The sequence below is a fragment of the Gymnoscopelus microlampas genome (genome assembly GCF_963454915.1).
Source record: "Gymnoscopelus microlampas genome assembly, chromosome: 15".
NCBI classification, from domain to species: Eukaryota; Metazoa; Chordata; class Actinopteri; order Myctophiformes; family Myctophidae; genus Gymnoscopelus; species Gymnoscopelus microlampas.
In genome coordinates this window covers 39,399,618-39,427,353 of record NC_139952.1, presented here as the reverse complement: position 1 = coordinate 39,427,353, position 27,736 = coordinate 39,399,618, and the positions used below count along the sequence as shown (strand labels likewise).

Here is a 27,736-nt window from a genome sequence, read left to right as displayed (position 1 = left end):
TTAAGGTTAGGGTTAGGCATAGTGTTGGTGATGTTTGGGTTTCGGCAGCACCTAGGCGACACACCAAAGAAAGAGGGAGTCACATTTCAAAGCAGTATTAATACTATTCTGTGACTGGCGTCTGGCCTCACGCTATCCCGATGCAGTGTACCCCCTTAATCTGATACTGATGGTAACACCATACATTAGTTTGCAACTACTATTCGCCTCAGGGCTAATGGGAAATTAATCTAGAGGGACATCAAATGAGGAAGCAGGGCGGAGGGAAGCACGAGAATAACTCAAATAGACCATATCAACATTAGAACTCATTGCAAAGTCCTTTACATGTTTACAGTAGTGCAGGGGTCTTCAAAAATGTTCAGGCCAAGGACCCCTTAGCTGAGAGGGAGATGAAGCAGGGACCCCCACATATTTTTGGCTAATGACTTTTCGGCCTCCAGAATATGGATGCGAGGGTTCAAGTGGTTAATGTAAACATTTTAAAAATAAAGTCCAGATTACACAAAGATTTGGGTCAGCCTGCAGTATCTCTGAGGGCCCCCCTAGTGGTCCCTGACGCCCTGTTGAATACCCCTGCCGTAGTGGTTTATGGGTCGTTGTGAGCTTGTAGATCTGCTATTTTTTGGCTAAAGTACCTCAGAAAAGGGATGCTAGGGTTGAAGTGGTTAATGTAAAAAAATAAAATAATAATCCTATCACACAAAGATTTGGCGGCCCCCCCTGTAGTAACCCTGAGGACCCCCTAGGGGTCCTGGACCCGCTGTTGAAGACCCCTGGTGTAACGTATTTCACAAAGAACTATATCGAAGAAATAAAGGGGTTCTGGAAGGTTTCAGGTTCTGGGTTACCCTTCGTAGGCAGACGGAGCCACTAAGGACTACAGCAGACTACCATACTGAGGAGGGAGGGAGGGAGAGAGAGAGAGAGGAGGAAGACGAAGAAGAGAGGATAGATTTGGCTTGGTGGAGGACCAGTGTCCTGTTTAGTTGTCGGGGCGTCCATGAAGAAGCAGCTCAGTAGTAGAAATACACTGAGGGAGGAGAGGAGATAAGAGGTGTTGTCAAAAAACAAGAGAGAGACCAATAATAGACAGATAGATAATATGATATTGTTGCTGCAGAAACATCCTATCTCCATATATTTTTTTTCTCCAAAATGAATGCACTACTCCGTCATACAGGTGTGTCGCACAAAAGTAGTGAAAATAGTTAGAGCTATACAAGCTCACAACGGGTGACCCGTTGTGAGCTTGTAGATCTACTATTTTCACTATTTTAAAAAGTTTAAAAAAAACAATAATGAAAACGGAAAGGTTTTGGACACTATGATGTTTTCCACTTCCATATTTACAATCATCAATCATAAAGTTTTTACTCACAGAATACGACTCCAAAACATATAACACCTATGATGGCCATCATGATCATCATCTGAAAGACACAAACATCCACAGTTTAAGGGACAATTTAAAAAAAATAAAGCAATCTACAAACAAACTAATGTAGTATAGCCATAGAGTTATAGCCTACTTTAGGGCCCTAAGCCTAAACCTTTTTTGGGGCATTTTTTACTATTTTGTAAATGAATGATGAAGAACATTTTAAATTTGTGAAAATGGCTCATGTACATCGACACGTTTTGAGCTTGTAGAACGGCTATTTGAACTTTTTAAAAATGTTTTTCTAAATAGTAAAAAATGCCTAAAAGGTTTAGGCGTAAGGGGTAAGCAAGATAAGGCCCTGAGTTCCTATTAATTGATAAGGTTTTACAGAAAAAATAACATAAATTGTTAAGTAAATTGTTTAATATTAACGTTATGTTATCATTAAAATCATAGTGTTTTGCACTTGCAATACCCTCGTAGCCCACCAGTAGGCCCCCAGTCCACAGGTATGGCTGGGAATGGCTGCTGTAACTGTTGTAAAGGTGAATGTGTCTTTATTTCAATTTACAATTTAAGCATTTAGCAGACGCTCTTAATCCAGAGTGATTTACAGTAAGTATGGTAAACACAAGGTAATAAATCCAAATGCATAGACATGGTAATCTAGGATAATAGGTAAACCAAAAACCTATCATCATCAGTCTAAACCGTATAATATCAAACAATAAATAATCTTTACATTGAAACTATACAAACTATAATAGGATGCCAGGTCAACAAATAAACCATTTCATATGGCTACTGCATGTGACCGGCTGCGTTGTCACTCTGTTTCATTACCAGAGGAAAGAGTGTTTCAGCGTTGTTGTTGTGCGCCAGACACAATTATTTATATCATAACGTCAGACAAACAGCAATCTCATCACCTCTGACAGGAGGGGCGGAGACTGGATGACTGATGACTCTTTGTGTGTGTGTGTGTGTGTGTGTGTGTGTGTGTGTGTGTGCGTGCTTGTATTACTAGACTATTTTCCTGGTCCTCAAAAGAGAACTGGTTGTTTTTATGGTTAAAAATGATGATTAGAGTTAGCCTTACAATTAGTAAAATGTCAGGTCAGGATCAGACATGTAGAGGTTAGGTTTAGGGCGCGCTGAGGTTGTGCAGTGAAAATGGCAGATCTACAAGCTCACGTAAACATGTCGCAGCACAACACGTGAGCATGTAGATCTCCTATTTTCAGCTGTAGGTTCAGGCAAAAATGTTGATATCCTCACAAGTGCTATAGTAATACCTGTGTGTGTGTGTGTGTGTGTGTGTGTGTGTGTGTGTGTGTGTGTGTGTGTGTGTGTGTGTGTGTGTGTGTGTGTGCGTGCATGCATTTGTGCGTGCATGACGCGCAAACTTCTATTTATAAATAGTGAGTGTTTGAGATGAAATGAGTAGAGTGGGGGGGGTGAGGAGGAGGCAGCTATGTCACATCACAGCTGCCTCTGTAATCCCTCAACGCAGCTCTAATCCAGATTGGGATTTTTTTCCTTCTCCTCCCTCCTCTCTGGCCAACACACACACACGCACACGCACACGCACACACACACACACTCCCCACCCCCCGCGTTAAAGTCTCTGTCGGGCACAAACCTTGTATCTCCATATTTCAACTAAATATTACAACAAAAGTATTAACCAGATCGTGTACTGTAGTCAATAATAACTACAACACATTGGATCCATTGGAACACAGGTTATTATTTTTTATCAATTTTCTGAACAATTATAATTCATTTTGGACATACAAGGTTTCCACCCGACAGCAACAATATATATCCTTCCTGCCTCCCAATGTTGTAATCCAGGATGTGAATCAAGGCCCTCCCCCTTCACTCTCTCTCTCTCTCTGTCTCTCTCTCTCTCACTCTCTCTCTCTCTCTCTCTCTCTGCCTCCCCCCTACTCACCTACATCCATCTCTCCTCTCTGTCATCCGTCCCTTCCCCCATCTGTCTGTCTCACTCCCTAAATTGTGACCTCTGATTGGATGGCGGCAATTCAAAGGTTTATGCCGAGTGAAACCACTGGATTGATTGACAGGCAGGGTGGTATGGAATTATGGGTATGGAATTATTAATATGGTCAGAGGAGAGACATCATAGGATAGGTATCTGCAGCAGCAGTGTGTGTGTGCGCCTGACAGTGACCTATAGCAGTGGTTCTCAAACTTTTTCATGTCAAGGACCCCCAAATTGACACTTATTAGCCCGCGGATCCCCATTTCAAAAGATATGCCAGGGACCCCCATAAGAGAAGATGTTGTACGGCTCTAGCAGTGATTCTCAACCACTTTAATTTCAAGGACCCCCAGTTTGACATGCATTAGGGCTACGGACCCCCATTTAATGGCATTTCTATCACTTGGACCGCAATTTATATTGTAAAATCTATGTCAATTTAACTCTGAGAGTGTACAAATGTACACTCTCAGAGTTACAGACCCATAAGGGTCCATTTGATGCCTAATCTATCATTTAGCTGGGGACCCCCTGGAACTCCCTCAAGGACCCCTGGGGGTCCCCGGACCCCACTTTGAGAACCAATGACCTATAGTGCAGGGGTTCTCAAAGTGGGGTCGGCGGGGACCCCTAGGGGTCCTTGAAGGGGTACCAGGCAGAATTCCCCAGCAGAATGAGCTAATATAGCATCGCAATCATTTTAACCACTTTAACTCTTTTTTTATACTTTGGCTGTTCAAAAATAGCCGATCTACAAGCTCGCGACACGTTGTGAGCTTGTAGATAGATTTAGATAAATCTATGAATCAGAATCTGTAAATGTGACAAATGTGGAATAATTTAGATATTTTTGACAACACTAATCTTCTCTTCTGGGCGAAAACTCTTTTCAGATGGGGATCCGTGGCCAAATACTTCCATCCTTGACATGAAAATGTTTGAGAACCACTGAGGGTTCTGCCTCCCTCTCAGTGGTAGATCCATTGTGAGCATAAACATCGGATCATGTCAGTCTTAGACTTCATGTGGACAGCCTGTGACATCAGTTGTCTGTGACTGTGACACATGACTCCAAACTGGGCAAGGTTTCAGCTCCAATCCGAGCCCCATTGAATTCCAGTATAAAATAGAAGTTAGATATATAAAACATAATGTGAAAATGCATGGAGGAACTTTTTTTGGCCTACCCGAAAACACAGTCACACATACGCACACACACGCACACTCGCGCGCGCACACACAGGGTGCATCCACACATGAGATACAAGTTGACGGCCGGAAGTCGGAAGTCCCGTCCACTCCCATGTTATAGGAAAAAACGGACCGGAACTTCCGGTTTTTAACTTAACATGAGAGTGGACAGGGCTAGCGTCACGTGGGTGCAGTATGTTAGTCCGACAGCGCATTCCTCCGACAGCGCAGCGCTCCGACGTTTCCAATACTAAACCCGAACCAAACCCTAACCCTAACCCTAACCGCACGCGGATGCCACATAGTCGGAGAACAGGTCTGTCGGATTAACGCATGCCTCCCGCGTCACGTAGCGTAGCATTGCACGTCAGCGTACGCTCATGTGTGTATGTACCCACAGACAGACTGACACGGACAGACTGACCCTCTTTTAACCTCCTAGAGAGCCACATGGTGAAAACAACAGAGCTCGCTTTGCTTGGAAGGAAATTACAGGGAAGTCCACCAGTGAGGTGCACTGTCTTCCACTGTCAATGTACAGGGACATCATTTTCACAAAATGGCTGAGTTAGGGCAAATACACAAGCCAACAGGTTATATTTTTCCTTGAATGATGCAGTCACACTAGCTTGCTCTGTGCAAGTTTCCTTACACTTACTGTAAACAGCTGACATAGGTGTGAAGGTATCTTGGCTAACGATTTCAAATTAGGACGTCCCGATCCGATGCACTCTTTATGGTGTTTACGATATCATGATGAGGGAAAGTGCTTCTCAGGCGCTATGCTGTGATAGGATACCAGGAGGGATAATGATTTAGGTTTTTGCCACTGCTGCCGGCATTGCAGGCAACTAGGAAAGTATTCCCAATAAAAGAGAAATAAATCACATGCATAAAATGCTATTACAAAACAAGCTATTCGTAGTGTTGATGCACATATTTACGTTTGTACAGAGGCACACAAACCAGTGTTACATTTTGACAGCAAATTTTTATTTAGTTTAGTCATAGCCTTAGATGTCATTTAGTTTTAGTTACCTGAAAAGTTTTAGTTTTAGTCTAATTTAAGTCGACTAAATATAAGATTTTAGTCGACTAAATCTACAGTTGATTTTGTCGACAAAAATGTATTTTGACGGTGCCTTGATGGCGTCGTAATGGCGGATTTTACACTTGGTTGCATGCTGAAAATAGCCGCGCTACAAACTCACAACGCGTTGCAGCGCGTTGAGCTTGTAGATCTGCTTCCAGAGCGCAACACCCGAGCGCAACCAAACATAAAATGACTTCCTCTCCTCTCTACTAGTCCTTCCCTAACATTTTAGCCTAGTTTTTATTTGTTGACGAAAATGTCAATATATCTTAGTTTTAGTCATCATAGTTTAGTTTTTATTTAGTTTTTGTCAGTGAAAAAAGATAGTCGATGAACATTTTTCGTCATAGTTTTAGTCGACGAAATTAATACTGATTCAAACAAACCTTACCTTACAGTTCTTCCACCAGTACTTGTTCTTTAGCTTGGCAGCGCTGCTCTCGAACTGTGAGGCGCCGGCCTGCAGCGCGTCGGCGCGGTCGTCCAACTCAGACAGCTTCTGGTCTCTCTCCAGGACCTTGTCCACGTTCACACGCATGATGTCCACCACCTGGAGGAACATGATGGGGAAGACAACGTCACGAGCTGGCTTAGTTAACCTGTCACTAAAGGCCCACACACAGCCTCAATGCTCCAGAACAGCGACGACATGGATGACACACATAAGTATTCCATTTTTATTCACATCTTCCATGCCACTGTAAATAACAATAATAAAATCATTAGACCTATTTCCTGCAGGGAAAACACAGTTTTCAGCTTCAAAAACGTATAAAACTGTTTAGATGGTTGATTTCAGTTAGTTGTTCTGTAAAGGAATGTACCATTCAATAGTTTTCCTGAAGTAGGCCAAAATGTACCCACTTATCTTTCAGTTTTGTCATTCTAAATTAGAGAAGAAATAGGCTAATAGGCTTAAGTTGTTATCATTCACATCAATTGACTAAAACATGAAATTATGTATACATAAGTATGCATATATTTTACAAAAACTATTTTAAAACTGTCCCCATGTTTTGGTCAGTCCTGTCACATAAAACACTACATTAAAGTATGTAATATGCCTTTAAGGATGTGAGCTTGAGGAAGTGACATCATTACCAAGGTGATACTAGGATCAACACTGATTAAGGGTGAGTTTCCTCATAACATTTTGAGCTTGATGATTTTAAGCTTGTCTTTGCATTTTATTAGGAGTACAAGCTAAAGCGGCAGGCCCTGTCACGCTAACATATCCCAGAAACAAATACAAATGTTGTAAATGCAACACGGTATGGGCACTGTCAGTGCAGTGTGAGTAGGTTACTAACTGATGTCCCATTACTGTGCAGCAGCTATTGTTTTTTTGATTTGCACATGCCACCTTGTCAGATGGTTTAGCTAAATGCTGGTTTTGGACTTTGATACATTTTTCATCCATTATTCAACAGGTCAAATGAACAGGTTTTTTATTTTTTATTAGACCCAAAGACCAAGGAGATATGATTTTTGGAAGATCTAGACTCCCATTCACTTCCTTGTTAACTTAAAACTTAAAAATTCTGTATCTCGGCTCCTGAGTACTTTTTTTTTTCAATGAAAAATCTTGGCAGTGGGCAAACGCGGCCAGAAATAATTCAGGCAGTGAATGAGTTAATGTGTAAATATGGACCCGGTCTGTATGAAAACACTGTTTGAAAGTCAAAGTGTGAAAAGCTCTATTGTAACACTAGCATGTAGCTCAGTCTGTTTGAGTTTATGTGTTGGCTTGGTTTATGTGTCCAAGGTCTTGGAGTACTATTCTTGTTTAAACTGTATCCAATCTATCCATGAAATATTAGTGGCATCAATAGATATCTGTAAACGTTGAGCTGGGTGTGACGGTTCTTGACATAACCCCACTTTACTCTTTGGAAGCAACAGGGAGGAACACAGACCCTCCCCGAGACCCCATTGCATGGGTTTGTGATCCAGTACACTCGGTTGGCAAGGGCCTTGAACCTGCCATTCTGGCTCAGCAGAGGCCACGGTATCACAAGACTTGATCTGATCTCATATCCACATTATCTTCAAACACAGACTTTAATCATGTTGCCACTATCTTTGTTAAATTATAGACTCCAAGCAGCTTAAATAAAATTAACTTTATCCTGACTTTCATACTTCAATGCAGTAGAAAAGTGGAACTTTAGGGTCAGTGAATGCCATTTCTACAGTAAAGCTCTGAATGAACTACTAGTGTATGATGCACGATGATTAAGTGTTTGAGATAAAATACCAACTTTGGATATAACTTGTGAAACTACTCTAGCAATCTTGCCAATAGTACACAAGTCCAATTGATGTGATGTTCAAGTCAATCTACCTTCATACATTCTTAATATTACAAAGTGTAGATTTAATAACACCCCCCCCCCCCCCCCTTTTTTTCTTTTTCTTAATAAAACAAAACAAAACTGAGGTATGAACAGAACCGTAGAATATTGTATAGGTCTGAACCGAACCGTGGATCGTTACATCCTTAGTGTAAACCACCTTTCATGTCTTCAAGTAAGGCTCAGTGTTAATCATTATTATCATTATATAGTTGTTGAGAGGCAGAAACCTCTTATCTCCATATTTTAACTTTTTGTGTTTTTTCGTAAATTAACGCCCTACTTGATCATCCTACAGCGTCACGCAAAATCATCAAAAGTAGCAGATCCACAAGCTCAAAACGCGGCGCTAAGCGACTCGTTTTGAACTTGAGGATCTGCTACTTTTGATGCTTTTGAATTTGAATACTGAAAAGTAACGGTTTTGGACATATGAGGTTTCCGACCGACAAAGACGATTTGAAATTGGTGATCTATTGGGGGGAAAAGATTCCTCATAATCTACATTCAGCACCATGGACAGAGCAACACTTCACACACACACACACACACACACACACACACACACACACACACACACACACACACACACACACACACACACACACACACACACACACACACACACACACACACACACACACACACACACACGTTTTCCTTACCTCGTCCACTTGTGCCTGTGTCTGCTGTAGTCGTCTGTTGCTGGTGAGGTTGGGGGCCGGGGCTGCGGGGCCCCCCTCTCCGTCCGGGCCCCCTGGTGCTCCTGGGGTACCTGATGCATCTGGGGTAGACCTGCCATGGGAGGGAGTTTGATTGATTGAATACTTTATTAACAGTTTGCAAAATGTACAGCGGTACGATTATACAATGATGCTAAAAGGGCTGAGGACTTGTTTCTATTGTGGTCTTATGTATTCAATTCATCAAGACATTTAAAGACATACAATAATATACAAGAAATCATCAACACTAGGAGCAATAAAAGTATATTATGTACAGACAACATTGGGGGGGTGGGGGTCATTTCTGGTGTCATAGAGAGAGATAGAGACACACACACACACACACACACACACACACACACACACACACACACACACACACACACACACACACACACACACACACACACACACACACACACACACACACACACACTGTTATTCAGTCGCAAGTTTGTTAATACTTTTCATTGGTTCAATATTTATAAAACCCACAGACACAATTTCATGTCACTTAAAAAACTAATAGCAGATCTACAAGCTCACAACTCCTCGTATCGCAAAACGCGCTGTGAGCTTGTAGATCGACTATTCTTGCTACTATTGTGTGACAACTGTAGTATGACGAAGTAGGGCAATCATTTACGAAAAAACTATGTGTGTGCGTGTCTGCGCGACATGTGCCTGTGTGCACGCACGTGTGCGTGTGTGTGTGTGCGTGCATGTGAGTGATGTTTTGTGCAGGGAGATCATAATTGTATTATAGTAAGTAAACACAATCTGTCACAGTCAGTATTTAATCTAGTTGTGTGTCTCAAGCACTGGGTCACAACCCAGAAGAGGACACACTATATGTCCTAACAGGACAAATTTAGACAAACAACAACTTCAGTAAAGAAATACTGTAGTTTTATGGCTGCATTCAGTAAGGAAATACTGTATTTTTATGACTGCAATTCAGTATAAGAAATACTGTGGTTTTATGACTGCATTGACTTCAGTAAAGAAATACTGTAGTTTTCTGACTGCAGAATATAAACAAACTGTAGGTCCTATTAGTGTAGCGATTCTCAACCTGAGGGCCGGGGCCCACTGGTGGGCCGTGAGGATATTGCAAGTGGGTCCCCAAATATAATTGCCAAAACCCTAAGATTTTAAAGATAATATATTAATATCATTCTTTTAAAAAAAAATGTTTTGGACATAAACCATAAATGGTCTGATAATGGTGTATGGTGCATGTTCAAATCATGTATATGACATATAAGACCATTTCCCCAAAGCATACTGCAGGCTACATTTGTGCATTGTTTTTTATTTTTTACATTTAGCCAATTTAACAGACAATTTAAAAGCCAATTTAACATTGTTTAGGTGCCCATGAACTCGACCTGTATGGGTGTTGCTGGCCAAAGCCAAAACAACAGTATAACTGAAGCCAGCTACACTTTTTATTCCATCTATAGCGGATAGCCTCCTCTCCACAACAGCCGCTGGTCAAATGTTAGAGAGATTAGTGGATGAAAAGCTGCGCAGGCCCCCGTTTATAACAAAGATGGATGGATTTGACAGCAAGATCAACAAAGCACGCACACACTTATTAGTATGCGATGTTCACTGGAAAAGAAAAGAAAGAAAGAAAAGAAAACGTAGAAAACTATGCAGTGGAAAAATAAGAGAAGGGAATAACTGATTGAGACAATAGACTATATTAACGATTATAAAAAGTGCAAAATCACTTTAGAAGAGCATGTAATGCTGTTATAGATGCCTGAGTTATCCTTATGCTTACACAATAAGACAGAAATAAAAGACAATACAAATTGTTGATCTATTGAAAGCCAAAAAACACGACATAGGCTACACACTTGACTTCAACCTGCGTTATATACGAAATTAGTTGAATACATTAATGAACCTATAAGTAGAGATACTTTCTTTGATGTATTAGCCAATACATCAAATATGTATTGGCTAATAGTTAAGATTCTTGTCATTTAAATGAGTGTATAGTAGCTGCTATACTCACATCTCTGCTGCAGCGGCTGATGGTTATCTGACTGAAAGAGAGAGAGGGGGGAGAGAGAGAGGGGGGGAGAGAGAGGGGAGAGAGAGAGAGAGAGGGGAGAGAGAGAGAGAGAGAGGGGGGGGGGGAGAGAGAGAGAGAGAGAGAGAGAGAGAGAGAGAGAGAATCCAAATCAGTCCCAAAAAAACGCGTGATAGAAAAACAAGAAAACAATATTTCTGCTCATTAGGATTTGTCCTTTTTGTTATTGTTGTTCTTTAGCCTAAACTTGAACGCTTCTTCCAGGAATAATAAAGTGCGCAGATCAGGTTTTATGTAGTTCTCTGTTCTGTCGTGATGAGACACCGTGTCACACGGTGTAGCTGCTCCGCTCTGCCAGACGCGCTGCTCTGCTGATTGACTGAAAATTCGACTGCCGTATGAGGTCTCTATCTTTAGTAAAAAAATAAACCAAAAGAAATTGCTGCTCACCAAAAAAAAGTCTGTTTAGTGTTGTTGAAAGTCTATCCTCCAGGGTGGGAAGCCTCTCAGGACCCCACCTTCTCTGTATAATACACTTTTTGGGCAGAAAATAAAATATGTCCGCCAGACGGAAATTATTTGATTTTACTCCCCTGCGCCCTCTACAGACCTGGTCGATATAAATTGACCAGATTTGTAGAGGGCGCAGGGCAGGTCTTTTTTAAGGGCATGATTGATAACTCACTAACGCACTAGAACAGCTGTGCCTCTGAGATGTATTGGAGTAGAAGTAAAAGTATTGAAAATCGGAAATACTCCAGTAAAGTAAACAAACTTCAAAAGTGGATTTGTACCCTGTCCTAGTGGACTCCTAATGTGACATAGTAAATTAGTGTCATACATATTCTGAGGAAAACCTGGAGACTGACTCTCAGTAATTGGGTCTCCTCTTATGATCAAAATAAGACCAATTATGTAAAAATCTTAACATTTGCCACTGACATGGCCAATTCTTGCCACAGACACATTGATGACCCCTGCCCTACACTATGTCCAGTCAGAGAGTGATAGGCCTGATTAAGTAAACGGGTTCCTAGTTGTACTTGTACACAATCAAAGACTATATATTTTGAATCATTTATCTCTGTTTTGTCAAAAAGCTGCTTTTTCTGTTCCCTTTTAAATGTTCCATGCATTTGGCAAAATTGCTCAGCCTTAATATTGGCCAATATATTTTCAAAAATCTAAAAGCATGGAATATAATGTTTTGCTGAAGCTAGATGTTCACTATTCCTTGTTTTCTATGATTACTTGGGTTCAGGTTAGGTTGGGTTTATTATAGATGAACACACACACTATAATTCAAAAGGTTATGGTGTATGTTTAAAATGTTCCACGTGCCCTTTGTGAAGTTTGAGCACCTACCCCACAGTGGTCTCTGCACAAACCTGACTGCAGGCTAGACCTATTAGAGGAGACATATGGGCCAAAGATCAGTCACCAAAGATGTAGCACAGACAGGACAGCACAATACATCAATGACACCATTATGTCATATATACTTTATATAGGCTAGCATCAAGTCAACAACATAGGCTATAATATTAATAAGCTTTTATTTTTGACTGATTTAGGGTGCAGGGTGGATTCTACGTCAACATAGAACAGAAGATGGATGGAGAGGGAAGATGGATAAGATCGTAGTGTGACCAACCGTGCTGTATGGTTTGGAAATGGTGGCACTGATGAAAATACAGGAGGCGGAGCTGGAGGTGGCAGAATTGAGGATGCTACGATTCTCATTAGAAGGGACAATATCAGAAATGACTACATTGGAGAATCAGCCCAGGTAAGAAGGCTGGGGGTAAAACAAAGAAGCGAGGTTGAAATGGTTTGGACATGTGAAGAGGAGGGATGAGGGGTACATTTATGAGAAGGATGCTGAAGATGGATCTGCCAGGCAAGAGGAGAACAGGAAGGCCAAAGAGGAGGTTTATGGATGCGCGACTGAGGAAGATGCAGAAAACAGAAGCAGATGCAAAGAGCTGATCCGCTGTGGCAACCCCTGATGGGATTTTCCTTTTTTTTTTTTTTTTTTACAATAATCCAGAAGAGAACATTTAAAAATGTCAAGAAAAATACAAACATTTCCATACATTGGAAAGCTTTGTAAACAAATAGTGAAAATAGACAATTTACAATTCACTTTTTCTTTTTTAAATAGGGCTTCAAAGTCGTCTCTGTCGGGTGGAAATCTAATATGTCCAAAACTGTTACTTTTCAGCATTCAAATTCAAAAATAACAAAAATAGCAGATCGACAAGCTTAAAACGCGTTTTGTTTTCGCATTTCAAGCTTGTAGATCTGCTACTTTTGATGCTTTTGTGTGACGCTGTAGTATGATCAAGTAGGGTTAATCAATTTACGAAAAAAAACACAAAAAGTCAAAGTATGGAGATAAGAGGTTTCTGCCCAACAGCAACGAAGTGTGGTTCGTGGGGAGACACCAAATTTGTCTTTTGGGTCTGGAGCTGAAAAAGTGTGTGAACGGCTGATCCAGAGGACTGATGATGGCCCAGAGTTGAATGTGCTGAGCTGAGGCTCCGTCATTTCCCCTGATCTGCTCTTTCTTCTTTCTGCTGCTATGGAGCAATTTCTTGTTCACTGAGTTGTGGCGGAGTTGTTTGTTTTACACCGTCACTCCACTTTCCTGCTTGGCTGTGAGAAAAAAACTAATCTGAATGGATGTAGGGCTGCTGCAACCATCAATTATTTTCATAGCGATTATTCTATCGAATACTTTTTCAATAATTATTATGAAATAATCGAGCATTTCCTTTTTTTTATATTTATTGATGAATCGATTAAGCGCTTAATTGTTATTGTATATTTCATTGCACAACGGTGATGCAATGCGTTGTGACCTTGTGATGAAGTTGTACATTTTTTGAAATTCTTTGAAACTTTTTGCCTATAAAATAGGGATTGATTATTAATAGATGCATTTGTGTACGTATCGATTATTATTTTTGATTGATTAAATCAATTAGTTTAACTGTTGCACCCCTAAATAGATTCACTGTACAGAAGTATTCACAAAATAATTTCACATATGCTTTCTCCCCATGACTTATTGGCGATAATGGAGACCGAAGTTTCAGACAAACTGTAAAGAAAATATTTTTTAAAAAGATCACAAGTGAGTGAGAGACATACAGTGAGAGACAAAAAAAGGATGAAATAGAGGAAAGATAAAAAAATATATATATTTGATTTGGCACATTAACATTTTATATTTAAAATGTAGTTTTCATGTAAATAAGAGTGGTGTTTGAACTCTTAACCTTGAGAACATCGAACCACAAAGACAAGCTTGCAAGATGGGGATTTGATTGAACCCAGGTCTCTCATATCACTGGCAGGGGCACTAACCAGCAGTGGTGGAAAAAGTACTCTTATTTTTTACTTAAATACTGCAATGTAGAAACACTCTGGTTCAAGCTAAAGTCCGGTAATCAAAATTGACTTGAGTAAAGGTATCAAAATATACTTTTGTACCAAAAGTAGAAAGTACTCATTATGCAGAAAGTCCCATTTCACAAGTTTTCAAATGTATGGTGTATGTATAAAAATCTAAAGATTTTTATACATACACCATAGAAGGCAGGGAAGTACCATATTACCAATACGTACATTATGAAAATACCTTCGAGCTGACTGACATACTGTACCTTGTAACAAAGTCGCATAGAAACTCTCAGCCTATACAATTTAAAAAACAAGTTGTTTTGGGATAGAGGCAGCTACAGATTAACAACAGTGAATATGAAAAGTTATATTATGTACATTTTATTTAACTACAGAACCAAATCAATTGTCTTTTGTCTCTGTGCTGTGAACAAAACAAAAACAAAGCCTTTTTGGTCAGGGACTTTACCATTGCGCCACCCGAGCGAGTGTGCAACACTCTTAGATGATGAACTAGGGCATTCATTTACAAAAAAAGTGAACATTTGAAATGGAGATAAGAGGTTTCTGCCCGACAGCCACAATTTCTTGTTCAAGTCCATGGAGCTGCATTGTGTTGTCCTGCTCAACACCAGCAACTTTGGTTCTCTTTGATCCAGTCAGTGTGCTGTTCTGTTGACATTTTAAAACTGTGTACAGCATGAGATGTGATGAACAACAGAATCACAATATGTAGTGGAGGCCTTCATCTGTTGTGTAAAACTACTCTGCACTTGCTTATCAGACATAGAGCTGCTTTGCATAAAGCTACAGCAGAACTACAGTACAGTATCACTCATAATATTCAGATGAAATAGACATTGTCTTACTGTACCTCTACTGGCAGACTTCACAGCATCAAACCTGAAGTGTAACAGGTGTTTCACTTGCCTTGCCAGAAACCACCTTGATGGAAGAGCTTTAAATGGAATAATTGCTTCATACTGAACAGACTTTATGTTTAATGCTGTCCTCTGCCCTACAGAGACCATATAGAACAGCTAACTATGTGAGTAGAGACTCCTAACCGTTGCTAGTATCATTAACATGTATGAGGAAATGTTTTGTTTCTAATGGAATCTAAACTTTTCTAGAACCTGATGGATGCCACTATGGAGCCAAAACAACAGCCAGCTTCCAACATGTCTGGTCTCTATTTTCAATATAGATCTGATATTATACAAATTCAATTTTAATAGTCACCATAATTGAAAAGCAAGTCTGTTTATACTCTATCATGAAGTGAAGTGCATTCAGTGGCTAGAATGGAAGACGTCTCTCTGGGTCAGCAGGAATGGAATAAATATGTAATAATTTAGACATCTTTATTGCAGATCCTCTTTCCAGCCAAATGCTACATCATATGATTTCACTGAATAGTTCGACTCCTCTGTAATGACATAAACTCCTGTAGTGTTGGATTGAGATGAGGACACCACTGTTTATTACTTTATGATGATAGTTTGTACTCTTCCTATCTGTTTCCATTTTTAGACTGGTGTCACAGGCAGCTGGCTTATTACTTCTCCCTGCTCTGCTTTCTATTGACTCTGGTCACACTCCTGCAGACCCTCTATAGTGAGTACTGTACTTCACATTCTCTATAGTGAGTATACTACTAGATTTCCACCAACCGTACAATAGATCTATGTCATCTTACTGCAGGGCTGTGAGAAAATGTTCATATAGGCTCTATACTGTCTATTTTCTACTTCTCAGTGCACGATTGACTGCCCACTGTTCAGTGCACAAAACATTACTTTTCAACCATACTGTGGAGGTGTTGTACCTTGTCCTGCCCGTGTGGAGTTTACACTCTGACCATCCAGGATGGTCAATCAGTCAAATTCACAATCAGGAGGTTGTAGAGTAAGATATCTGAATGGTCTCTGTTTGTTGGTTGTTGTTTTTGACCTCTTTCTATTTGTCTGTGTGTGTGTGTGTGTGTGTGTGTGTGTGTGTGTGTGTGTGTGTGTGTGTGTGTGTGTGTGTGTGTGTGTGTGTGTGTGTGTGTGTGTGTGTGTGTGTGTGTGTGTGTGTGTGTGTGTGTGTGTGTGTGTGTGTGTTTGTGTGTGTGTGTGTGTGTGTGTGTGTGTGTGTGTGCGCGCACACACACACACACTGCAGTAGTGAGTGTCACCTTGATGTTCCAGTCCCAGTCTAGCTTGCAGCAGTCCAGACTGACAGAGCTGACACACAGACTGGACTCTGTGCAGCAGGCCTACCAGCTGCTGTTCTCCAAGTACCCTGCCCTCAACCTCTACTGTCCTCTCACCAACAGTACCAGCCAGGGTGGGTAAATACACTGAGAATCTGACACTAGACATCTGCACTGTGTCTGACTGAATATTCTGTCAATACATATACATCTCCAATGCATGCATGCATACATCTACAATATCACCAATGGATATCAGTGGGTCTCAAAGTATTCTCTAAATACATTGGCTATTAAAAAAATTGTGGAAATAAAAATGAGAACATTTTAAGAACACAAATCTCAGGTTTACAAAGCAAGTTCCATGTCAGCGGAAAGAAGGTCATTTTATTCAAACTGAGCAAGTGCTTCACATTAGCATTCAACCTGCTCAAGTTTGTCTCAAACATTTCTGTTGAACAGAAAATGTATTATTCTACCATAAGTATCTATTATTATTATCTTTTTTTTCCTTCTTTCTTCCCAGAGCGTAAGTGTGAGCCTTGCCCTGAAGGATGGCTGTCTCTAGGTGAGAGGTGCTATCTGTTCAGCAAGGACCGAGCTGACTGGATCAGCAGTCAATACCACTGTATGACACTAGGGGGCACTCTAGTCATGATCAGAACACAGGAGGAGCAGGTGAATTCTCTCTCATTGCTCTCTCTCTTTCTCTCTCTGCTCTGTGTCTGTCACTCTCTCATTCTCTCTGTACTCTCCCCCTCTCTGTGTCTAACTACTGTATATTGTTGTTTCTCTATGCTGCTCTCTCTCTCTCTCTCTCTCTCTCTCTCTCTCTCTCTCTCTCTCTCTCTCTCTCTCTCTCTCTCTCTCTCTCTCTCTCTTTTTTAGCAACTTCCAAAGACATTTAATCTGTGTCATAGAAAGCACACACCTTTCATGTAGTTCTGTTATGTATTATCATCTCTATTCATTCTCATTGTGCCCCAGCCCCTGGCACACACACCACGAAACTGCATCACAACTCTATTTATTGCTGTTTTTTCCCCTGCTCTGACCTTCATGTGACACTGACTTAATACACTTAAGCCCTGTACTTTGTCATGCAATGATGTCATGCAAAAATAGCCAGCCAATCAATAAGCTCAGAACTCCTCTGATCTGCCACTATCTGTCACTATTTTGGAAATATTTGCCTATAATGCCAAGTACAAAATAGCGACTCCAGGTTGAAAGTGATTATTGACAAGGCCAGATAGAGGTCAGAGAGAGAAGGATGAGCCTGGCTGGACACTGTGTCAGGCACCCGGAACTGGTGGCGAGCAAACTGACTCTGTGGTTGTCAAGGCTCAGCTAGGAAGGGAAAGAGACACACCACCTACGTAGACACACTGCGGTGTGACAGCGAAGCTACACTGCAGAGCTCAAGACCCTGATGCTATTGGTGTCTGCACTCTTGCATCATCATCATCATCATTGGTTGGTATTTGAGCATAGTGTTTTTGTTGTTTACTCTCAGATGTTCCTGTGGAAACAGGCCCAGAGCCTGAGCCAGGGAGATTCCTACTGGCTGGGCCTGAGGAGCAGCGTTGCTGATGGGACCTGGCAGTGGGCCGACTCCACCCCCATAGACAAGAGCCCACAGTAAGGCCAGAACTGCAAGCTGAATGTTAAGACCACTGATGGAAACACTTTTTCACAGGGTGGCCTAGGTTGTATAATATAGGGCAGCGGTTCTCCGGTTCCTTTTCTGGATCAGGGCCCACTTGAAAATCTCAAAAGCGTCCGCGGCCCACCCATCTGACCACTTAACACGTGATAAGTGGTCAGTTGGGTGGGTCGTGTGCATTTTCAGTGCATGTTTATTTTAATGATCAATCAACGGGCTGGGAATCGCCGGACAACATTCAGCATTCTCCTTTGTCCTTCCAGGTTTTGGTTCCATGTCCCAGATGAAGAAAGAAACAAGGAGATGTGTGGCCGTCTGTCCCCAGGAGACAGCTACCAGATGAGCTGGTACACATCCAGGTGCACCAACCATCTGAGGAGCATCTGCCAGAGACCCCAGGGAACCCTGCAGTGATGGACAGAGGAAGATGGAGGACACCTAGCTCTGGTCCATAGCGTTAGGAGAACTCCTAACGCTATGGCTAGTGTCAGAACTCTCTTTATGGCTCTGACCACACCATCAGTGCTTGTCAGCATTTTAGATTTGTGTTAACATGGGTGAGTGTGCAGCCTTGGTACTGTAAGGGTGGGTGGCATGTCTTTTTCGGTTACTGGTTTGTTCACGTTTTTCTTTAATTATAATTAGGGAAGATCTTGTACTTTTATTTTACTTTATAATATAGGTAAGCACAGGATTTTATGTTGATTAGGAGTTTAGGAGTCCCCTCCCTGGGGTAGTTTCTCCATGTTTGTCAATTCTTTAATAAATCCCGTCTTTTGGATTTTAAACTGGTGTTGGTTGGCTGTGTTGACTGGAAAGGAGGGAGTCTATATTTTATGTAACACCTGGTGACCCCTAGGCCGGGTCCTAACAATGACACCAAAAATATATTCGAAGCATAATATAACTCATTGGACAACCATGTTTGTCTATCCTTTAGGATGCACTGCAACCAACTCAACTGTATATTTAGTCCTCGCTAAATTCCATCCAGAAAGCCTTTTGTGTTTACAGTAATGCATAGTAAAGTGTATTACAATGCAGCATGACGCAAACTGTTGTACATGTATTGGAGATGTACAAAATTATATGACATACATATTCAAAACTTCAAAAGGCTGTATTAAAGCGCAAAATGCAAATAGGCTACTACAAAACTTTGTCCTGTTTCTCCCCTGTGGGGGTTATAGTCAAGGTTTAAGATGACCCTGTTTTTTCCTCAATCTTCATGTCTGGAAGAATTAATACTGTAGGTCAGCCCTGGTAAGGAGATAGTGGTGTACAGTGTCTGAAATGAATAGGACAGCGATTCCAAACCTGTGGGCCGGGACCCATTGGTGGGCCATCAGAATATTTCAAATGGGCCCCTAAATAATTGAATTGGCAAAAAACTAAAATTGAAAAATGTATGGAGAAAAAAAAGTTTTTTTCTTTAAAACCTTGACATTTTTGTTTTCATTGTGATACAGATAAATAGGAACTTAAGTATAATACGTTCTTTCCATTGAACTGAGTTGGAACACAAAATTAACATGCTCTGAAAATGCATGTGGCCCACCCATCTGAAGTGGTCAGATGGGTGGGCTGCAAACACATTGAAGATTTTCAAGTGGGCCCTGATCCAGAAAAGGTTGGGAACCACTGTTACAGGAAGAACAGTAAGCAGCAGCCTCAGGCATTAATCACATCCAACATATAGCCAAGGTTGTTGTAATTACATAGATTAAATATACTGTCATCACCAATTAATATATGAATGAATATACTGTACATCTATCACCAAATAATATATCAATGGATATACAGTATGTAAAGACTATCAACAGTGAATATGAAAATGAAAAGTATGTACTGTATCAACAGGCCTTCTGGGTTAAAGATTTACAGTCTATTAAAAAAAGCAATGAATATATGACTGCCACCATGGTGCAGATGTTTGCTGTTGGACTGCTGAATCTGAATTTAATTACGCACACGCACGCACACACGCACGCACACACACACACGCACGCACACACACACACACACGCACACACGCACACACGCACACGCACACGCACACGCACGCACGCACGCACGCACGCACGCACGCACGCACGCACGCACGCACGCACACACACACACACACACACACACACACACACACACACACACATGCATGCACGCACACACACTCATTAGTGTTGATTGAAAGCAAACTGGGATCCATTCACTCCAGATTGGATGTGAGCAGTGCTTATTAGATATAAATAGAAGGCAGGTGAGAGATGCCAGGGTGGATCACTTCAGAATGGAACCTGTCCCCTCTGCTGCAGGTAAATACAAACTGTTAAAATTATATGAAAATTACATCTTTTTTAGCCTGAACATTTAACATTATTGTTTAAGAATTGGGTTTATAGCCTAAACTATAGCCTAAACTATAGCCTACAACTAAACTACAACTGAAAACCAACTCAATCAGTTGTTTTGAAAACGTTTCCGTAGCAAGAACTCTCCTTTGACAGGGACCCCATAAGGCTACAAGATTTGTATTGTATTCCAAACAATTCCACAAGTTTGTGCTCTCATGTAGATTTGCTATTTTCAAAAGATATTTACAACACAAATCTTGTATGTGGGTCCCTGGCACATGTTTTCAGATGGGGTCTGTGGCCAAATATAGAAAATGGAACCACTAGCTGTCTTTAGTTGTGTATTTATGAAACTGCATGAAAGACTATAAGCATGGTAATGAAGGCTTCCAAAATGCACCTGTGGTTCTCAAAACGTTTTCATGTCAAGGACTCCCAAAATGATATGTATTTGGATGTGGGCCGTCAAATATTTGGTCCCAGGGACCCCCAGGAGCAAAGCTTTGAGTTACAAATGTTTTTTATATCTATCTATCTATCTATCTATCTATCTATCTATCTATCTATCTATCTATCTATCTATCTATATAATTTGAATCCTGCGCCATGTCGGTTGTCTGTATGTATGTATGTATGTAGCCAGTGTGACGTAATCTGACATCACGCCAGTGTGACGTAATCTCACGACAGCATGACATCACGCATGACATCACATCCTACCTATAAATTCTAGGATGCCGTCAGATCGCACCAGTTCGACGCCTTCCATAGTGGGTTTTGGTCATTGGAGAGGTGATGCACGTCACCTCTTTCTGAAGTGGGTACTTTCAAAGCCTGCCGTGGATTTAGGAGAGCACAAAACTCTCTCTCACACTGTGAGGTGCCTGTAAGGTGGCACTGCAAAGTGAACGACGCGTCACGCTAGACGCGGCCCGAACTTCTAGTATATATATATATATATATATATATATATATATATATATATATATATATATATATATATATATATATATATATATATATATATATATATATATATATATATATATATATATATATATATATATATATATATATATATATATATATATATATATATATATATATATATATATATATATATATATATATATAAAGGTTTGCACACTTTCACGAATTAAAAAAAATAGCCAAAGTATGAAAGGTTAAAGTGGTTAAAAGTTTTGTGATACTATATTAACCCATTTTACTGGGGTACACCTGGAACCCCCTGGGGGTCCCGGGACCCCACTTTGAGAACCAATGGCCTACACAACTGAACTGTTGTCTTTCTTTCCAGAATCTGAAGTTGACCAGAAGAAGACATCTTGAGGACATGCAGGTGGCTGGAGTGACAGAGGAAGATGGAAACGGATGATCCGCTGTGACGATCTAGGTTTCTATGGCTGTTTTGCTGCAGCGTGTGCAGTGAAGATGGCAGAAAGGTAGGAACTATGATGCTGTTGCTGCAGCGTGTGCAGTGAAGATGGCTGGAAGGTAGGAACTTTTTTTAATTCTTTGCTGCTGCTGGTTAGGGTTAGGGAGGTCACTTGCGTTGCGCCATTCGCGTCATAAAATGCGCCGTTTGCGTCATAAAAAAACAAACGCAAAAAAAACAAAAAAAAGGCGCTGGTCTGGTTCTCCTGGTTTTACTAGGACAGGGTTCGATTCCCTGTGGCGCCCTGCTCATGGTTTGCGTTGCATTTACATTTCCCTAGTTTATTACTATTAGCACAAACTACAATTATTTGAAAACTTTAGTTACTTTGCAGGTATAAAGTATTTATTACTTTATAAAACATAAATTAACCACTTTAGCCCTATTTTATACCTAGGCTATTTGAAAATAACAGATCTACAAGCTCACAGCGCAAAGCGTTGTGAGCTTGTAGATCTGCTATTTTCAAACATTTTAGTACTTTTACTTTTGGTACTTTAAGCACATTTTACTCAAGTAAACTTCTACATTGCAGTATTGATACTTTTACTTAAGTAAAACATTTGAGTACTTTTTCCACCACTGGAATTCACTTTATGTAAATGAATTTATGCCTGATTCAAACTTACTTTATACATAGTAGGCTAACTAAATTGGCTACTAGGTGTAAACATTTACTTTCTACAACATCAATATGTTAGTCTTTTAATGTATTGTATAGTTCAAAGCCATCTGCAACAGTGCAGCTGCATCTAAAGTCCCTTTCCCCACACCTTCTCGGAGGAAATGACAGGTAGCCACTCTACCCATTCAGCTATGGCTGTCTCTTTAGTCACAGGTTCAAGTCTTCATGACAAGGACCCCCAAATTGAGATGTATATATATATGTCACAGGTAGATTGGCATTCCAGGTAGAATGGAAGTGGAGCGCTTGTTTTTAGGCTCGGTGCGGGGCTGCGATGCCAGGAGGACGGCGACGAGGACAACATGGATGTACATACATACCAGCTTCAGTGGCGCACTTCGATAATCATTAGACTCCCCATCCACTACCAGTGGAAGTCTGGGTTTGACTGCCGCTTGGGACATTACTTTTTCAAACAACCGCGGACTACATTTTTTCGCCGATAAAGTATAGTTTTGGACCATGACGGAGGTGCGCCGAATCAGCAGACCTTGAGGCTGAGGAAGTCGCGCCCGAGCGCCTCCAGGCGCGAGTGCCCGCGACGACCAGCCGATTGTCTGCTGATTCGAATCAGCGCCGTTCGAGTTATGTACCGATAGGGACAGAATCGTAAATGATGTTGTGGGGACTGCATTTGCCCCTCTATGGTTTGCCCCATTGAACTGCCACTCGCTGCACTAACATAGCCCGCCCCCGCCCCCGCGGGGGCGGGTATATATATATATATATATACATATACATATACATATACACATACATATACACATACACATACACATACACATACACATACACATACATATATATATATATATATATATATATATATATATATATATATATATGGCCGTGGACACCCATGTCAAAAGATGTAGTGCCAGGACCCCCCATAAGAAAGATTTATATATATTACTTGGAGGGGAAAAAAGAGTGTTCCAAATTTGGCAAGATGTTGGGTACACCTTGATACATTGTCAGAACCTGAACTTGCAACCTCCCGTATCATAGGCAGGCGCCATTACTCAGTGAGCCACTGAGCATTTGTTTAACCCATTAAGAACGAAGACATCTGTTTCATTTTTACAGTTCTTTAGGCTATTCAAAAATAGCAGATCTACAAGCTCATAGCGCGGCACAGAGTGCCGCGCTACGAGCTCAGAGTAGATCTGCTATTTTTGTAAAATCGTGAAAATCTGTGCAAATCTGTGCAAATCTTTGAATATATATATATATATATTTTTTTTTTAAAGCGTTAGGATTTAGAAAACATTTTTTTAATCGGCTAGAACAGCCAAATAGAATAGATTCATCACAAAAAAGACAGGATTTTTTCCATAAACATTGAAACATCTAAGCTAAACTAAATCATTTTAACTGCATATTTTGATATGTATTTTGTTGCAGTAATTAAGGAAGTGAAGGGACAGTGGAAGTTACAGTGGTTCTTCTTTAATCTGAAGCATGTTTTAAACACCACACTTAAAAGCACTAAAGAAACATGTGGAAATGTGTGGAGGTGCCATAGGCAAGCGAGTTCTGACGTGGATACCTAGGCGACCTTGTAAAAGGCCAAAGCAGGTTCAAGTCCCGCCTAGGCACTGAAGCACATACTCATCGATGTACTCTGTTACCCCCGGTTTACGGGGATGCAGTACAGTGGGGCCGGGGAGCGGTTTAGCTCCCCGGTGTTTCCACACAGTAAAACTAAGCGGTTATGGCAAAAGAAATCACACCTATCTGAACTTTTATGTAACCAAGGTAACAATGACAATTAGGTGAGGTCACTTCCTGAACTGCACTCCTCCCACCTCACTGTACTCCTCTCACCTCACTTGATGTTTGATGTCTGTGCTGCTGCCCTGTCTGCTGACAGCTGAGCTTTTCTCTAACTAAGCTTGTTTATTCACATTGTGATTTATTGAATATTGCTACCCACTGTTAAATATTGGAATGCAGTAGATGGGGCTCACGCACTGTCTTTGGGTTTTCTAGGGTTACATTCAGCTCAGTGATGTTGTGTTTGTTACAACGAAGTCAAGTCTGATACTTTTACTCAAGTAAGAAATGTGAGTACTTTCCAACCACTGGCACACAACCTATCACTACCTCATGTCTGGAGATAGTGATGTGTGTGGGCCGGGGGGAACAGTTTAGGTGACGGACAATTCATTCACAGCATCTGAAGCTACTGAAAGGACACATACTCTAGTCTGTATACACATTAATAGAGTTATTAAACACATAATTACACAGAGGCCTTGAAGAATGGGTACAACGGTTTGTTGAAAACTAAAACAGACGGTTATTATTATGCTGCAGTGGTCACAGCATTAGCTGTAGCCTTAGCCTTAGCCTTAGCCTTAGCCCTAGCAACAGCATTAGCAGCAGCAGCAGCAGCAGCAGCAGCAGCGAAACGAAAAAGAAATTACTAAGTCCAGAGCTCGATGAATGTTAGGGACCAAAAAAAAAGTCACGACAAAGTACTACCAATCAACTTTAAATTGCATGAAACGTACTCCTAACAGGTTTTTGGGGGAACATTTTTTTTTTCGTTTCGGTAGTGACACAATACCAAAATGAAAAAAAAATTATTAAGTCCAGAGCTCGATGAATGTTAGGGACCAAAAAAAAAGTCACTACCAATCAACTTTAAATTGCCTGAAACGTACTCCTAACAGGTTTTTGGGGGAACAATTTTTTTTTCCGTTTCGGTAGTGACACAATACCGAAACGAAAAAACAAATTACAAAGTCCAGAGCTCGATGAATGTTAGGGACCAAAAAAAAGTCACGACAAAGTACTACCAATCAACTTTAAATTGCCTTAAACGTACTCCTAACAGGTTTTTGGGGGAACAATTTTTTTTTCCGTTTCGGTAGTGACACAATACCGAAACGAAAAAACAAATTACAAAGTCCAGAGCTCGATGAATGTTAGGGACCAAAAAAAAGTCACGACAAAGTACTACCAATCAACTTTAAATTGCCTGAAACGTACTCCTAACAGGTTTTTGGGGGAACAATTTTTTTTTCGTTTCGGTAGTGACACGATACCGAAACGAAAAAAAAATGACTGAGTCCAGAGCTCGATGAATGTTAGGGACCAAAAAAAAAGTCACGACAAAGTACTACCAATCAACTTTAAATTGCCTGAAACGTACTCCTAACAGGGTTTTGGGGGAACATTTTTTTTTTCGTTTCGGTAGTGACACAATACCGAAACGAAAAAAAAATGACGAAGTCCAGAGCTCGATGAATGTTAGGGACCAAAAAAAAAGTCACGACAAAGTACTACCAATCAACTTTAAATTGCCTGAAACGTACTCCTAACAGGTTTTTGGGGGAACAATTTTTTTTTCGTTTCGGTAGTGACACAATACCGAAACGAAAAAAAAATTACAAAGTCCAGAGCTCGATGAATGTTAGGGACCAAAAAAAAAGTCACTACAAAGTACTACCAATCAACTTTAAATTGCCTGAAACGTACTCCTAACAGGTTTTTGGGGGAACAATTTTTTTTTCGTTTCGGTAGTGACACAATACCGAAACGAAAAAAAAATGACTAAGTCCAGAGCTCGATGAATGTTAGGGACCAAAAAAAAAGTCACGACAAAGTACTACCAATCAACTTTAAATTGCCTGAAACGTACTCCTAACAGGTTTTTGGGGGAACACTTTTTTTTTCGTTTCGGTAGTGACACAAGTTAAATCCGAAAAAATCACTAAGTGTTGAGGCCAAAATACAGAGAGGGAAGGGTGGAGAGAGGTACAATAGATGGACAACTACATAGTTGGGTCATCTGTGGCACTTCCGTGACCGTGGAGAGCGAAGGTCCGTTTCTCAATGGATTTGTCATCTAGGAGGGTTATTAAACAAATTTAGCCGGGGTGTATTTTTAAAAGGGGCGGGGAAAATTTTTGAGAGACCAAAATCCAAAATGGCGACCGTGAAAATGAACTTTTTAATGGTTTGACCTACAAAGATGCACAATACATGGTTTCAGAGCTTATTTTGGTCAAGGAATACATATTTGGTGTTTATATAATGATTTGACCTATTGTTGACCTTCAAATGCAAGATGGCTGCCAATTATGAGCTCCAAAAGGTTTTTCTTTCAAAATCGTCACAGAGCCTTCTTATTAGGCTCTAATGAAAGCTCTGCTCATGATGAGTTGAATAAGATACAGTATAAGTACACAGAAGTCATCTCTGAGGTCAATACAGTCAATGTTTGTGTGTAAACAACAGTTACTGAGTTGCAGTTTCCCATTAAATAGTGTACAGTAGGCTACTGAGAATATGGTGTCCAGTTCATCCCCGGTAACTTGGGGCAACGGATAAATTGACTGATATCCTTAGTGATGCTTCCCTTTGCAGACTAACTTCTAGAAAAACAAGTTAAATCCACCAGGAAACCTGTAACTCGCAGCCAACAGCATAGCTCAACTGGTAGAGCGTCTGTCCAATAACATGACTTGACTTGACTTGACTTGACTTGACTTGAGTGGGTTCGATTCCCACTCGAGTCAAGTGTCCCCGGTAACTTGGGGCAACGGATAAATTGACTGATATCCTTAGTGATGCTTCCCTTTGCAGACTAACTTCTAGAAAAACAAGTTAAAACCACCAGGAAACCTGTAACTCTCAGCCAACAGCATAGCTCAACTGGTAGAGCGTCTGTCCAATAACATGACTTGGCTTGACTTGAGTGGGTTCGATTCCCACTCGAGTCAAGTGTCCCCGGTATTTTGGCCTTGAAAATTTTAAGTCCAAACCAACAACACTAATGTATGTGACGAGTGGGATTTGAACATGGAACCTCTGTGCTGAGAGTCCAACCTTTAGACCACTACTCCATCTCTCCGCCATACCAAACAGGTCTCTTCGTGGTTTTGACTTGCTTTTTTGTATTTTGGCCTTGAAAATTTCAAAGTACAACAACACTGAAGTATGTGACGAGTGGGATTTGAACATGGAACCTCTGTGCTGAGAGTCCAACCTTTAGACCACTACTCCATCTCTCCACCATACCGAACAGGTCTCTTCGTGGTTTTGTCTCGCTCTTTCGTATTTTGGCCTTGAAAATTTCAAAGTACAACAACACTGAAGTAAGTGACGACTGGGATTTGAACATGGAACCTCTGTGCTGAGAGTCCAACCTTTAGACC

The 27,736-nt window shown here is 40.7% G+C and overlaps 2 protein-coding genes across 2 annotated transcripts; one reads left to right on the top strand and one right to left on the bottom strand.

Moving 5' to 3' along the window:
* Positions 1 to 607: 607 nt before the first annotated feature.
* Positions 608 to 10,830, bottom strand: vamp1a (vesicle associated membrane protein 1a). Its single transcript, XM_084080658.1, has 5 exons — positions 10,785 to 10,830; positions 8,696 to 8,825; positions 6,068 to 6,226; positions 1,382 to 1,433; positions 608 to 1,033 (listed from the first exon to the last, which is right to left on the bottom strand). Coding segments are annotated over exons 1-5 (360 nt in total). The 5' UTR covers positions 10,787 to 10,830; the 3' UTR covers positions 608 to 1,016.
* Positions 10,831 to 15,759: 4,929 nt separating this feature from the next.
* On the top strand, positions 15,760 to 18,501 carry LOC311062036 (C-type lectin domain family 6 member A-like). Its single transcript, XM_084080795.1, has 5 exons — positions 15,760 to 15,827; positions 16,377 to 16,541; positions 16,934 to 17,085; positions 17,924 to 18,048; positions 18,337 to 18,501. Exons 2-5 carry the CDS (start codon positions 16,394 to 16,396, stop codon positions 18,485 to 18,487), a joined length of 576 nt encoding a protein of 191 aa, XP_083936921.1. The 5' UTR covers positions 15,760 to 15,827; positions 16,377 to 16,393; the 3' UTR covers positions 18,488 to 18,501.
* Positions 18,502 to 27,736: the final 9,235 nt, after the last annotated feature.

Excerpts from the sequence above, each read along its gene's own strand:
- vamp1a (XM_084080658.1), bottom strand. Across the intron at positions 6,227-8,695 it reads CACAGGCACAAGTGGACGAG|GTGGTGGACATCATGCGTGT; the intron begins GTAAGGAAAACG and ends ATGTTCCTCCAG. Across the intron at positions 1,434-6,067 it reads ACTGGTGGAAGAACTGTAAG|ATGATGATCATGATGGCCAT; the intron begins GTAAGGTTTGTT and ends TGTGTCTTTCAG.
- LOC311062036 (XM_084080795.1), top strand. The coding sequence starts at position 16,394 with ATGTTCCAGTCCCAGTCTAGCTTGCAGCAGTCCAGACTGACAGAGCTG. Across the intron at positions 16,542-16,933 it reads CACCAACAGTACCAGCCAGG|AGCGTAAGTGTGAGCCTTGC; the intron begins GTGGGTAAATAC and ends CTTTCTTCCCAG. Across the intron at positions 17,086-17,923 it reads TCAGAACACAGGAGGAGCAG|ATGTTCCTGTGGAAACAGGC; the intron begins GTGAATTCTCTC and ends GTTTACTCTCAG.